Source organism: Chaetura pelagica, unplaced genomic scaffold (assembly GCF_000747805.2).
Source record: "Chaetura pelagica isolate M959 unplaced genomic scaffold, ChaPel_1.0 scaffold45, whole genome shotgun sequence".
In the NCBI taxonomy this organism is placed as follows: Eukaryota; Metazoa; Chordata; class Aves; order Apodiformes; family Apodidae; genus Chaetura; species Chaetura pelagica.
This window is the reverse complement of record NW_009953217.1, coordinates 2,996,971-3,012,642: the sequence shown is the minus strand read 5'-3', so window position 1 is coordinate 3,012,642 and position 15,672 is coordinate 2,996,971. Positions and strand designations below refer to the sequence as shown.

General features: G+C 40.7%; 1 protein-coding gene across 1 annotated transcript in view; it reads left to right on the top strand.

Annotated features, from left to right (window-relative positions):
* GALNT9 (polypeptide N-acetylgalactosaminyltransferase 9) overlaps window positions 1–15,101 on the top strand; it is a gene marked incomplete at its 5' end in the record, with an annotated part of 132,203 nt that extends 117,102 nt beyond the window's left edge. The window contains 5 exons of the mRNA XM_009997691.1: window positions 1,166–1,351; window positions 4,602–4,739; window positions 7,374–7,469; window positions 14,023–14,190; window positions 14,820–15,101. Of these exons, the coding sequence (XP_009995993.1) occupies window positions 1,166–1,351; window positions 4,602–4,739; window positions 7,374–7,469; window positions 14,023–14,190; window positions 14,820–14,966 (735 nt within the window). The remainder of the gene's footprint in view (window positions 1–1,165; window positions 1,352–4,601; window positions 4,740–7,373; window positions 7,470–14,022; window positions 14,191–14,819) is intronic.
* Window positions 15,102–15,672: the final 571 nt, after the last annotated feature.

Sequence of the window (15,672 nt, the reverse complement as noted above, 5' to 3'; positions counted from 1 at the left end):
AAGTGGTCATTTATTGCTTCTTATGTGACCGGGCTGCAGACAAAGGCATAGAGAGGGGTTGCACCAGAGGTCTCTCCTTTCCTCGCTGCCTAGCAGACAAGCAGCTGTGTCCTTTGCTTCCCCTTCTCGGGCAGGAGGGCAGGGCTGGTCCCACCTTGCCTGCTGCTCTGCACACCCAGGGAAGCTGCTGTGCCTGTGAGGCTGGGTAGGAAACGGGTGCTGTGCTCACATCCACTGCCAAGCGTGGCAGTAACTTTGCTACTGAACAAACGCACATCCTGGTTAATGGTGAGTTTTACAAAGGCATCCTGTACTAAATTTGTGTCTGAATTCTTGGGTAAAATACCCATGGGCTGTCCTGTCCCAGCCAGGTAAGTCAGTGCTGGTTTCTTGCTGAAAAAGGCAGGACAAAGCCTGTTTATGAAGGGAGAATTACTGTGCTGAAAATTAGTGAAGCCTGCAGGGGCTAGATTAGAAAAAGGAAAGAATAATTGGACCCACAATCAAAATGTAGGTTTCCATAATGAGAAAATAAGTCTATTTCCATGCTGCTTTTTTTTTTTTTCCTGTTGGTATTGTGCATATGGGTAATTTGTTTTCTTCTCTTTCCCCAAAGGAATGTTCAAATCCCCACATAAAAGGCACTGGTGTGGAGTAGGTCATCTGAGATGCTTATGTATGCAAATTTTTCTAGTAGCCACATTGAACTTATTAAAAGTTTGTTAGTTGATTTGGAAATCTGACAAATTAACCCCCTGGCACAGACCACCAAACACAGCTGGTTGATACAACTGATTTGTGTTGAAGTTGCAGTAACAAGTACTAGGTTAAATTAGCCCCTACGACAGAGGTTAGCACCTTGTAAGTTGTGTTCTGCTTAATGGTTCCAAGAACAGTGACATTATGGGCAAGGATCTGTATACTTATTGCACCTGAACTTCTGTACCCAGCACAACCAGCTGCATTCACCTGGGACCCATCTACAGTCCACGTGCAGAGGGAGGTTTCACCCCCAGAGCGGGTAAACTCGGCACTTGGTGTCATTGAGTAGTGCCCACCTCCAGCAGGGAACACTCAGTGCTCGGCTTCTGGGAAGCAGCAGCTGTACTGCGTTAAAAAGGAAAGAAAAATAATCCTGTCATTGGTTTTCCTGCACCTTTCCCAGGTGTGGCAGTGCGGGGGAAGCATGGAGGTGCTGCCCTGCTCCCGCGTGGCGCACATCGAGCGCACCAAGAAGCCCTACAACAACGACATCGATTACTACGCCAAGCGCAACGCCCTGCGCGCTGCCGAGGTCTGGATGGATGACTTCAAGTCCCACGTTTACATGGCCTGGAACATCCCCATGGCAGTAAGTACAGCCCACCCCATGTGGAACATCCCCATGGCAGTAAGTACAGCCCACACCCTCTCCTGGACAGAAACCGGGATGGCTGCTCCTAGTTACCTCTCTGAGGTGAGGGGTATTACTCGTGTTGCACTCAGTGGGCTGAGCTCAGAGGTAAGAGGGCTTCCCTGCTGGTGGGTGCCTAACAGGGAGAGCTGTGCCATGTAAACCTGCTTCCTGGGTGTAACTTCTGTCACACGTTCAGGAGCAGTGACAGAGATTTATAATTTAACTAGAGCACGATGTTTCAGGTTTATGTGCTTCCTCAGAAGTCATTAATTTGGGATGCCATTAAACTTTGAGGTGTTCATATGCCACAGTGGTGAGGACTACAGAAATGTCTATAAATAAATATAATCACTCATCATGAGGCTCAGCAGACCTCACCAACATAAAAAACAAAGTGTGTGATAAAAGAATCACAGGTTAACTAGCTTTATTGGCTACAGGCTGAGTTGAAATGTGGACATGTTCTGTTCCTTACTGTGCATACAAATTGTAGGTGGCATGTGGGGACCTCTAGGAATCCATGTAATACCAATATTAGATAAACTGTAGGTTCAATTTATCAATTTATTCTGTAAGTATATCACAGGCTACATCTCCACTGAGTGTAATTCTTGGCAAGAAGAGGTGGATGTTATAACCCAGTCAGGAGGACACTGGCTGCTACTGGATCCTTCAGTGGTATTTGCATCCAAATTATTCATGTGAAGGGGCACAGGGAGAGCAGCTGAGGGGAAGCCCACTCAGATCTGTAGGTAATAATGGTTTTGTTAACCTAGAGATGAGGGATTTGTCCAGAGCTGCTTGAAGTAAATAGAAACAGAAGTGTTCCTATATGAACAGGAGGACATGCTGACCCAGCAGAGTCTTTGTGTATACTGAATTATGACCTAGATTTTATCAAAGACTTCACTGGATTTAGTCCTAAATACCTACTTGTACTTTGGCACGTAGCTAATCTACAAACCCCATTTTTGTTCGACTGTTGTAGTTTTGAGGATACATTTACCTAAAGGAGCAAGGTGTTCATTCTTCTCTGTCAGACATCTGAATATTCAAATGTTTGCACATGTCCTAATTTGACAAACTGCTGTTCAGTATTAGACACTGTGCAATGTTGGAAGTTGGGTCTCTATGAGGATGTGTTTTGGTGACTTCTTTTAGCATGGGAGGTAATTGCAGAGAATTATTTTGCCGTAATAAGGCAGTACCATGTAACTTCTTTCTCACTTAAGATTCCCATGACAGTAGGAGGAAGACAATGCAGCATCTATCTGAGTTTTTAGGGGCATTTTGGCCCTGCCTGCATCCATTTGATAAAATGGCAAATTTCAAATGGGAGATGAAGAAGTAGTAACCTTGGTAAATTTGTTTGCATTATGCCTTCTGCAAATGAGTTCTGAGAAAAGACAAGACATATAAATAAGCATTTACACCAAAACATGATTTCCCTTAATCTCTCAGAGACTACTTTTTTGATGTAGTTTTCTGCACTGAGCTATACAGCAGTGCTTAAAAAAAAGGGGGGAGGGGGGCACTTCTACATTAAGAGACATAACATCAGCAGAAATACTGAACATTAAAATTTTCTTTCCATAAAATAAATTGATGGATAAGATGTGCATCATAAAAACAACCCCATTAGCTCTCAGGAAAAGGGAAGCTAGTGTTAGTGTTGACAGTTACTCCACTGTAGGATTCAACTGAGAGGACTAAGAAGTACTGCACTCTTAGAAGCCTTGAGAAAACCTTCTGCAGGAGAACTAGAAACCTTACTACCTGGTTAAAAGGAATATGTTCACATCCTAAATTCTGTGAACACCTCATTCTTGTTTTGTCCCATATCAAAACCCATCCAAATTAACCCTTTCATAACTCTCACCACCTTCTTCTCAACTTGTTTCCTTCCCAGTTATTGAGGTATCTGTGCATAATGTGTCTCTTGATTAACAGATGATCTTTGGATGCAAGATAATCTTATTATAACCTTCAGCAGCAGGTCAGCACAGTTTTGTTTCATTTAACCAAATATTTGATATGCCCCTGCTTATGATCTATTCCCTGACAATTCTGGTGATAAAGGAATCTTATATTGAAGGACTTATTGTTCTGAGTGCCTCCAAGAATTGTTTTCCTTCCATGTAGCCTGAAGTAGTATGCAAATTAGCAATCCTTTGGATGGATGCTGCCTGGAGAGCTCATGACAAAGCCTGCATCAGCAAGCAGCAGTGAGCACAGCAAACTCTTCATGTGGCAAATAGAAAAAACCTGTTCAATATCACTCCTGTATTCTCTTCTGAAAACTAGGCATCTCTTGGGGATTCAAATAAACCCTGAGCTAAGATTTGGTGCTGTCTTGTAACCCTGCACTAGACAGAATCTGTAAAATGTGCAGAAATCTTTCTGGAGGAAATGTAGAAGGCACTTAAGAGAGATTCCCCATTTTCAGTCCATTTGATATATACAGTGTCAGAAAATATTTTTAGATGAGGTAACTCTTTCTGTCTTAATGTTGAACTGTGATGATTTATAATGGTTTAAATTAACAGACACTAACTCAGGACCTGGCATGTCATATTGATTTGACTCTTCCAGATTGTTTTTTTCACAGAATTTGTATTCAAAATTCTGAAGTAGAATTATGATAAAGGTTTTGAGTTTAATTGCATTTTATGGCTCAAGTCTACAAACAAGTGCCAGTTCCAGTAAAAACTGAATCCTGGTCTATGTGATGGTTTAATGGGGCTTAATGACTTTTTGAGCAGCTCTGCTATGAAGTTTTAAAAGGTCTATTCTGATCTCATTTAATTAGTGAATACCCAAGGCTGGTACTAAAGTAAACCATGATCAAGCTGCCATGTCTTAGATCAGAATTACTGCCCAAGTTCCTAACGAATCTGAAAGCAAAGGAGTTCAGGTTTGATTGCAAACATTTAGAATTGCTGTAAGTAACAATGTTGTTATTGTATTCTTATTGTTTTGATTTATGTTTAGTTTTTGCTTGTTCATTATCTTTCTTTTTCTACTGACTTGCATTAATATTTATTGTCTACTCTCGACAGCAGCTGTTTGATGAGCTGTTCACAAAAGGGAAAGAAGAGAGGGAAGTACAGCTTGATATACAAAATTAACTCCAATTTGGTTTCTGTAAAGTAATAACTATAAAGTCAAGGCAGTGAGATTTGTTTATTCTTTTGCTGCTTTGTAGAACCCTGGAGTTGACTTTGGAGACGTCTCAGAACGAATCGCTCTACGGCAGCGACTGCAGTGCCGGAGTTTTAAGTGGTACTTGGAGAACGTCTATCCTGAAATGAGGGTTTATAATAACACAGTCACTTATGGAGAGGTAGTGTATGTCTTTGAAAATGCAGCACAGCTGCATTAGAGCCCTCTTTCATCTCCGTGGAGGGTATCAGGGTGTACAGAGCAATTTCAAGTCAGTGTGGCAGCAGCAACAGAATGTCCTCCCCTACTTATAAGCAACACTAAGAAGTGTGGCTTTGAGAAGCGCTGTCCCTCTCGTTGGAATGGAGCAGATGAAATCATTCCCACAGACAATGATATGCAGCCTCCTTGACTTTCCTTTCAAATTAGAGCAGCTCTGAGAACATAAATTTGAGGTAATCCTGTTCCCCAGTAGGACACCACAGATGTCATCAGTGAAGCAGGGGCAGTCAGGAGAGCTAAAATAGTTACAGTCAATGAGAGCAGTTGAGCTTGCTGAATTGTTTTTAGGTAAAGAACCACCCCTTTTTTGGGTTTTGCCAACCTATTTGAAGGATTACTTTCACATTGGTCATGCACTTTTGCTGACCTCCTTTTTCAGGATAAAAAGCCACATATCCTTGTCCAGATGATAAGATGAGGCCACCACTTGGCATGTTTCTATCTCATAATGCAAAAGTCATTAGAGGGAAAACACTTTTGCTGCTTTGTCCTCAGATTCAGTATTTTTATTTGTGTACCAGTATTGAGTTAAACCTTGGAACAACTACCTGGAGACAGCTGAGTGGTCAGGTTGCTTAACCCCAAGAAAATGCCGGATCCAAGTGTGACAGAAACATGTAGATGCTTGACCACATATGCCTGACCCCAATATGAAAGAAGCCACACATGCCAACTCTCCAAGCCTGTATCTCCTGCCTGTGATACAGGGACTGCAGCCACTTATGATGGTGAACTGGGGTGAAGTTCTAGGAGCTCTCCTGCTGCAAAATGTTGTTAAGATTCTGTTCTAATTGTCTGCCTGGACTACAACTAAATCCAAAGGCAATATATTTTCACACAAGACAACTAAATGGACATTCTTCCTTTCTGTTCCATTTGATTGACTTCATATAAAAAGAAGTCAGGCACTTCAAATATTGATACAAAGTCAAGTTTTATTGCATAATATCACTTTGCATCCTAATATAACTATCCCTGGCAGTAACTGAGGGAAGACATTTAGTCAATTCAACAGGAGCTATTAGTAACTGTCAGCTCTGAGAAGGCTGTTAACTGCAAAGAACATTGGCAGTCCTGCCAATCTGGTGTCAATTGCACCAGATGGTTACCAAGCTGGGCTCTAAAAAGAAGTTTGTCTCTGTTGAGTGGTCACATAGAAGGGTCTTGAGTCAAACAGGAAGTGATGCAAGTATCTAACTCATTAAGATTTATAATAAAATGGAGCCACAAAAGCTATTTCGTTAGGATAAACTGGTATCATTCCCTTTCAGTGTCACATGCCCACAATGAAAAAAACAGAGCCTTCACCCTAAATGACATCAAGTTGGTTATTAAATACTTTCTCTTCTGGTTATTCTCCTGGAGGAGAAGATGTCTGGATTTAAGGGAGTTTAAAGGAAAATAAATGTATTGAGTAGATGTGAAACAGATTGAAACAGTAGTAAAAATACATTTCCTAGTGACTCAACTCACAGGTTTTTAAAGCCATGTCATAAAGCTGTCTTCATCTTCCTTAGCCTTTATAGCACCTGAGTCATAAAATCATCTTCCTGAAATTTAACTGTTGATGAGCACTCTTATCTGATTAAATTCCCTGTGATGCTCATAAACTATAATATAAAGGATTATTTACTAATTTTTCCAGCATGTCCTGCAGAAGCTCTTTCTATAGTGTGGGGTGGCCAGACAAATACTTCGCAGTTTAAACCAAAACTGAACTGTTGACTGTTTCTAAATGTCAGTCTAAATAACTTTCTTTTTGAGGTACCTGTAAAATGTTTTCAGCGTTCAAAATATCTGTGCAATACTGTTAGCCTGGAGAGACAAAAAGGCCTGAAATTTCACAAGAGCTCCAGCCCAGTTTTACAGACTTGTAAATTCTTCTTGTCTAGGGAGGCAGATTAATTTTTTTACTTGATTTGATCTCTGCACCCACACTCTGAATATATTCAGAGCCTTCCAACATGGCTGACCGTTGCTGTATCTTTGCACAATGATGTGCTTTACATCACTTCTTTACATAACCATAGACTATACTCTCAATTCCAATCTATTTTTTTTCTTTTTGTTTGTTTGTTTTTATACAAGCAACAGGAGCAAATGAAAGGGTGTCACATCCAGCAGCAGTCCTGGGTAGTTCCTCTGCTCTTTGTTGAAGTCACATTCCCAACGTATCGGGTCAAAAAATGTATTTACACAAGGGTAATTTGGTGCAAAATTTGGCCTGGGTTTCTAAGAATGAGTTTTATGGGCTTTTGATCCTTGAGAAACTGCTGAAAATGTAAGTCTGACCCAAAGTCTGTAAGACAGCAGGTTGTCCAACTAATGTCTTTTCCTGGAGCAAACTCACTACTGGCACCTGCTCATATCTGGAGAAGAAGCATGTGTTGCTCAGAGAACAGTTTTACATATTAGTTTCAACAGCTGTAGTGCAGCTAACATTTAGCTAGATGGGACTTCATTTCTAATTAATTCATTTCTAATACAGCTGGTTTTGTTGGTGTTGTTGTTTTTTTTTCTGATCCGGTTACAGGTGCGTAACAGCAAAGCCAGCGGCTACTGCTTAGACCAGGGAGCTGAAGAGGATGACAAAGCAATCCTTTACCCATGCCATGGAATGTCCTCTCAGGTAAATCCTTAAAATCCCATATTTAATGAGAATTTTAACAGAATTTTTAGAAGCCACAAAATGGTGATTTGGTGCATTTGAGTTGAGTTTAGCAGTGTATTTCTGAGTCGCAAAGGAAAACATCTGGCTTTACTCCAGTCTTCCTGGGTGCCCTTTTCAAGGTGCATGTGAATCTATAAATTGAAGAGGCCAGTTAGGAAAACAAAAGAATAATGATAATTTATTTTCATAACAGAGAGATCCTCCAGTGAATTGAGACAGTTTGTGTGAGTGAGAAGTTCTTCTCATTCTGACTTGAATAATTCTAGGAATAGCACCTCTTTAAAGTGGCTGATCAGTGGTCTGAAAGGCTCCTGTGCAGAAATAATTTAGGAAGCTGCTGCTGTGATTCCCTGAGCAGGCAAGAAGTTAACCACATATTTAACATCAACTTCAAAGGGAATTAAGAATGTATTTTAAGTTAATACTTTTCTAAAAGAGGAGATTATTTTTTGTCAGTCCCTGGGTGTATTATTATTTTCTTCTTTCAGATGTCTGAAGATTTCAAAATTAACATTTCTTTTTTTTTCCCATGGTTATAGTGATGTTACTTGTTTTTTAAATACAAGTTGGATATTATTTGAAGCCAGGCCTTGACCTTCCCCCAAAATATAATTCTAGTTTCTTTTGAAGTACCATCTGAATCAAAACTACATTAATGAACATTCTCATGCATAAATTAACTCTGACCTCATCACAGAATTAACAATTATCTGATGTTCAGTCATACATATATGGATTTGGAGTCCTGGCTCGTACATCACTGGAGGCATAACAAGAGCTGCAAGATATAAATATTGCCTATTGTGTTTAATTGCAAGCTGATGAAGTGAGACAGACAGTCATTCCTTTTTTTTTGGCAGAATCATTATGGAATGTTTGACTGACACTTTCCTAGTAGGGCTGGAAGGAACAGCGTTTGAGTAAGGTAACAAAACAGTGTTGCTTAATTAGATGTAAATGAGCTTTTCAAGAAGAGTCTAGTTAGAGATGTCAAGGCACTCAGAGTTCAGTCTCTTGCTCCATTCTAATTCTGACCAGAAAGTTGCACATTTAAGTCCTTCCAGAAAGTCCCTTTGCAATATCTAATCTCCTATCATCATGCCAGCATTGAGAAGAATAATGAAATAAATGGTTCTGGCTGTAATTTATTTTGCAATTTAAGTCCTTAACCTACTTTTTTGCCTCTATGACTCCTGTTTCATAGAATGTGCTTTGACTTCCAGAAGAAGAAAACAGATGAGGGTGTAAGTCACTGTGATTTTATTTGAAAGCAAATGATGTGCCCAGCTTCTCCTGACTAACTTGGGTAAATTTAAGGGCATAAAGTAGCTCAAGTCCCAGCACCCAGCTCTGAACAATTTTTTTCCATTAAGGAACAGGTCATTTTCCTTTAAGTAAGATGTAAATATGTTGCCAAGTAGCTGATGCCTTTTGAATTGTGACTAGACACTGGGTAGCTCTGCTCAGGTGCAAATAACAATACCAAAGTATTTACTACCCAAAAAGTTGAAGTTGGGCAGTGACCAGTTAAATCTTTTCTGGCTGATTTCAGCTACAGGCTTTCAGAATCCCATCTTTGTGGATTTTCTGAAAAAGCCTCAAAAGTTGTTTTTAGACCTCACGTTATAGTCACAAGCTAGAGCCCTTTTGTTACTTACTCTGTATAAACACACAGAAAGTCATTCATTCCAAACTGTTAAAATCGAGACCATCACCCTGTGTGAGAATTATAAAAGAATGGGAAAGGCAAAAAGTTAATCTACCAAATCATCCTGCAGCACCTTCCATTTCTCTTTTTTTTCTTATTAAAAAAAAAAGGGGTGGGGGGAAAGGAAAACAAATAATTATGTAAGAAACACCAAGCAGAATGTAGAGGTGATGTTTTATCTAAGTAGAGTTTTTCACAGCCAGGCACGGGTCGGAGCCACTCAGATGCAACCAAGTTAATTAATGATTACACAGCTGGAAAACTTCTGTCATCTCACCACAATTTACAAAATTAATTCTGTATGAGAACCACAGCTGCACAAACCCTAATCAAGGATATTCAAGCACATAGCATGAAAGGTGTTGACAGCAAGTATTTTAATATATTAAATAAACATTTTTAAAGCCCATCTTCTAATCAGCCTGGGTAAGCACAGTCCCCTGTTATGTTTAGTTTTCAGTTCCTGACATTTTTCATTTCAAGCATAGAGCATAAAATACCCCTACTGAGTTCAGATCTGGGTTAGTTGTACATGCCCACTGAATATTAAAGAACATAAACATGGAATCCATTTCCACCAGGTAATGGCTGGTGCTTGATGTGTTCTACTGGTGTGAAAGCCTCTTGCTGCTCAGCTATCATCTTGTTGGCTTCTCAGACTCTTAAATTCTGACAAGCAAATTGCCACTGATTTTACTATACACATGGCTCCACTGAAACCCCCAGAAATCAGTCAAGGCTCAGAAAGCTGAGTTAGGAAGAAGATTAGTGTTCATCTGTGATAAAATGTTCTTTTTTACTTCTCACCCTCCTGTTCCCCTTGTATTATTGCAACCCCTGTGTGGTGGTGTCCTGCATTGCCACTGAACAGCAGAACCACAGTTAATGCTCCATGAACAAAATGCCTCTCCCTATGTGTATTCTCAACACCAGTTTTCACCATGAAAGATCATATCTTTCCAATAACATCAGCTTTTAAATTTCTTTATTCAAAGGGACAAGCTCTTTTACCATAGAATCATAGTCTGGTTTGGGTTGGAAAGGACCTTAAAGATCATCTGGTTCCAGCCCCCCTGCATGGGCAGAGACACCTCCCACCAGACCAGGTTGGTCAGAGCCCCATCCAACCTGCCCTTGGACACTTCCAGGGATGGGGCTTCCACAGCTTCCCTGGGGAACATGTCCTACTATCTCACCACCCTCACACTAGAGAATTTCCTTCTAATCTTTAACCTAAATCTTCCCTCCTCCAATTTAAAACCCTAACACCTTGTCCTATCTCTACATGCCCTTATAAAAAAGTTCCTCCCCAGCTTTCCTGTAGCCCCTTCAGGTGCTGGAAGGCTGCTATAAGGTATCCCTGGAGCCTTCACTTCTCCAGGCTGAACAAACCCAACACAGATGCTCTGAAATGTGTTTAGCCTGAGTTGGAGTCAATTTAGCTTAATGAATTTGACTTGAGCCAGGTTAGGGTAAGCAAATGGTTAGGAACACCCAGACAAGGTTTTGCATCAGTCTAAGTTGATTTCAAAACTCACTTTACAGAAAAGTAGTGTCCTTTTTATGTGTTCATTGGATCTGAAGTCTGGGTCTAACACAGGAAAAAGAATTGCAAATACTGCTGAGAGAAACAGCCCTGGGCTAAAGGAAGAAAGGAATATTCTGGGGATCTTGAACTGCTTTTTGCCTCTGCATGTGGCCTGTCCTGTACAATCTCTTGTGAGGTCCATTAGTTCTGTAGCACTACACAATTCCCTTCTGCTGTAAGGCAAATTTTTAAAAGATGGGGGACGTGGGGATGGATAGAACTCCCCAAAAGTGGAGTGTGTTCTGCTGGAAGCTTTTTAGAACAGTTATAGGACACACAGGTTTTGAACCATCTGAGAGCACTAATATAGCCCCAGTGGAAATATTCACAGTCTGAGAGTGTCTCTCGAATGCTGTGATGTGGAGCAGATTATATGGTATGTGAAAGAAGTTAATAAAATGGCATCCTGTGATAGAAAGGCCCTGCTGATTTGAACAGCCTCCTTCTCCTCCCTCTTCTCTTCCCTGTGAAAAGGAGAACTCCCTCAGCATTGAGATCAAGCAGAAAGAAGGGAGATCTCTATGTTTGGATTCCTGGAGCTTGCAGCTATGCAAACGGGTGGGATAAGAGGAGATGAAAGGCTTTACTTAAACTGTCGCTTCAGGGCAGATATTTAATATTTTGCTTGGTAGAGCTGTGGCTTTCCAGAGTTGCAGGCAGGGTAGCAGGTCTGATTGCCTAGAGCAGGGTGGATGAAAAGGCAGTTTCTCAACTTGCAGGAAGCAAAATGTGAGATTCTGTAATGAACCTGGGAGTTTGGTAACTTGTGTTTGTCTTGCAGCGATAAGTATTCTGGAGACTTCAGGTACTTTAGCTTCCTGTACAGCTCATTGTGTCTGTCAGCTCACAGCCTCCCTGAGCCTGTAGGGCTGAAGGTTCACTTAATTTTCTTTTTTTTTTTTTTGAGAGGTAAAGTAAGAGAGAGGTTAAACATAGTGTGGAAAGCTACTAGACCCACCTGTGTAACCCTTTTGTACAATTACCTGTTCTTGTTTTGTGATTTTGGGGTTTTTTTTTCACTTGACTGGAGATTAACAGGAATGGATTTTCTGAAGTCAAATCTTTCAGTGAAAAGCTGGTATCTACTTATTGCATTGATGCTCCTGGAGAACCAGCTTCCATAGGCAGCACCACTCACTATTTTTTAATCAGATATGGTGGCTCTCATAAACAACCTTTGTCATTTTTCCCATTCTGCTCAGATTTCTGAATGTCGAAGGGAAAACTATCTCATGTTATCATAAGTGCAGCAGGATTAGATCCAGGAGTATTTAATAAAGCATGCAGCTTCAGAATAGTTTATGTGGATCCTTCAGCACTTCTCAAGTAAGAGAAAACTGAGTACAGATCCACCCTGATGTGATGTCTAAAGCTGTGTCTGTTCTGCAGCTTGCAATGGGCATGTGTGGATACCTAAGGCTCTCAGCCCATAAGACTTGCTTAGACTTTTATTTTTTTAATGAATGGGATTCAATATTCTGTAATAAAGGGGGCTTTGTCATTTGATTCTGACTGGCTGGCACTAGGAATGGATTTGCTGTGTCATATCATGCCCACAGTTCTAATGCAAATTCAGAGGTTATTTCTTTTTCCCTATGGAACTGATACTTAAGAGCAAATTTAAATACAGCAGGTGTATTTTTCCCTGTTTCATTGACTCTGCATCCCAGTTCCTGCTTTTTAGTCTACATATTTAAATGTTAATTTAATTTTCACAGTTTATGTTGTCTCTAGGAAGCTTTGATATGAAGTCTTCGAAGGGAGATGTTATTAATCATATTGTGGTTTCTTGACCCTTAATTTCTGGTCTGGTTTTGCAGAAGCAGGTACCAAAGCTTTACCATATGATAAGGTCTGAACTGAGATAATTGTGGGTGGTTTTTTTAGAATTTTATTTTATTTTAGCATATGCCTACATTTCTGTGACTGCTGGAACTCTTGGCAAAAGGCACAGATTCAGGAAAATGAAGCCCATGATATTTCATTTGTCTCTTCACTGTATAAACAGCAGTTTGCTGCCCCGAGCTGCCCCTGGCTGTGTGGGGCAGCCCCACAGCTGCCACGCTCAGTGCTGGAGACAGAAGAGGAAGATTCACCAACTCTATTACAAACTAAGGCCTAAACAAAAATGGTACTTTCTGCTTTGACAGGCTTCTGTGTAACAGTGTCTTTCCCAGCAGACGAGAGCAGAGCAGCTCTTGTCCATCACACCTTTGTGTGGTCAGAGTTCTTCCTGATCCTCAAAAGCCACCTACAAATATTCTTTGTCTTTAAATACTTTCCCTTGGTCCAACATTTATGCAAAAAAAATATATTCTGCCATGCTGAGATGACAAGAGACCACTTTTTTTTTTTTAACCTCACTTCCTACGTAGGGATTTTTTTTTCTTTAGGGCCATTTTACTGGGAATGACTAGAGACCAGTGAAATCATCACTTAAATTAGAAGGAAGGTTAAAAAAACGACACTCCTGGAAAAAAATGAATGTGAGCGACTGTGCCTGAGTTGTTTGTTTGTTTATTTTTATTTAAAAGTCCTTCTAAAATAATAGCTGGCCCTCACCTGAAGCCTCTACTTGCAGGCAGCAGCATTTACCACATCATTAAATGGCAGAAGAGTTAAAAAAAAAACAAAAAACTTGCAGTATCAGAATGTCATTCTTGATCATGTAGGCCCAAAGCATATGCTAGCAAATTTGCTGTTATTTCCCTAATGATTTCTGGTTTGTTTTTTTCCTTCTTGTATTTTTGGATACTGGCTGCATGGTTGGATTTTTTCAGTAACATTTATTTACAAAAACTAATTAGCTTGTTGCTATCAATAACCTCTAACAGAGCTCTTTGGAACAAGCTGCATGGCAAATTGACACGGTGTCCTTGTTAAATCAGCTCCTGCTGAGTGGGTATGATTTACATATTGATTTCTTCGCTCTCTCGATCGCCCTTTTGCAGAGGAATAGTGGGTGGGGACTGGTGGGGAGTAGAGCGGTGGAAAAAGGGGGGTTGTTGTGTCAAGACACCCCGTGTTGGTAGAACAAGTTTCCCAAGCTTTTCCCCTGAGCAGCGTGTGCCAGGCTGGGCAGGTCCCAACAGGCAGCAGGACGAAGGACTCCTCACCAGAAGCAGGTAGGGCAGGCAGCTGCAGGTTGGCTCAGTGTCCCATCACTGGGGTCCCTGGGGCTGTGGTTACAGAATTCCCTTTTCCTTCCTTCCCAGCTTGTCCGCTACAGCTCGGAGGGCGTCCTGCAGCTGGGGCCGCTGGGCTCCACCGCCTTCCTGCCCGACTCCAAATGCCTGGTGGACGACGGGAAGGGCAGGACACCCACCCTGAGGAAGTGTGAGGATGTCCTGAGGCCAGCACAGAGGTTCTGGGATTTCACACAGGTATGGAAGAGCTCAGGAATACCTTGGAGGGGAATGCTGCTCCAGAGGATATTTCAGGAAAAACAAGGAGGTCTTTAGAGGACTATCCTAGGAATCCCTTATGCCTTCTAGAAACAGTCAGACATATTTTCCACAGCTCATGTTTTAGTTATTCTTGGAATATTCCCAGTTTCTGTAGTGATTGTCAGGAATATACTTTTATTTTTTTTTATTATTATTATTTTTGTGTCTAGGAATTTTTGTGCCTAGGGCTTTCAAATATATTTTAGGACTTTCGAAGATGTTCTTACAGTTTCTGGGATTTCCTATATCTTGGGGTCTGTAGGAATTCTCTAGTGCTTTGTCAAGACTTTCTAGTGATTTCTGAAGAATTTTCTAGCAATTACTAAACCTAAGTTTATCAAGGAATTGTTTTGGCACTTTGCATGGATAATCTAGCTTCTCCTAGGAATTTCTAGCCCTTTCTAGAGAGTTTTACCACTTGATAGATACAAACCTTTCCAGGCATTTTATAGTATTTCCCAGGGATTTACAGATCTAGCACTATTCTTCTTCTAGTTTTTTTTTCACTTTTTCTATTGCTCCTTCTCACATTTTTTTTATTTCTTTTTTTTTTTTTTTTTTCTTAGAATGGCCCAATCATCAGCAGAGACACTGGCCGTTGCCTAGAAGTGGAAATGTCAAAGGATGCAAATTTTGGGCTCAGATTAGTTGTACAAAGGTGCTCGGGGCAAAAATGGATGATTAGAAACTGGATAAAGCATGGTCGCCATTGACTGCTGGGGCTGAGGAGCTGCCCTTGTCCACTGCTCTGTGTGCCAGATCTTGCAAGGCATTTGTCTGAAAGCAAATTAGTTTGAACAGGACTTGGCTCTCAAGAGTCCTCCAGAGTTAGACATTCAAGGAAAAAAAAAAAAAAAAAGGAGAAAAAGAAAAGCAGACACAACCATGCCCTATTTGACTCCTCCTTGCTCCAGTAGGCGACTGAGAAGCCCACCAGGAGTTTTCTGTTGATTTGGGAATCTTGTGAAGATCAGAACACAACAGAAAAGTGGGTTCCTTCAGCTCTCCTAGAGGAATTAATGGACAGATGATTCTATGATGAGTTCAAAGGAGATCCCAATACTGCCTCATGAAGAGAGCTCTCTGATGGGAAGCTTTTTAGCTTTAAGTTATTGACTGGTGCACAACTCCTATGGTGAATAATTATGTGCCTTTTTAATTGTACTTCGTATAAAAGGGGACTGGAAAACTTAGCTTTTCAGCATGTCTGGTTCATTGTACTAAACAAGAAGATCTGTAAATAACACTGGAAATATAATATATGATAAATTTCAAGGTTGATTGTTAAGGAGTCTCAATTTCTAGAAAGAGACTGTTCCGCAAATGTTTACAGGTGGTTCTCAACCTTCAAGCTGCTCAAATGCAGCCTTTTGGAGACCTCTTCTAGTTAGACACAGGTAAATGTTGAATAGTTAAAAT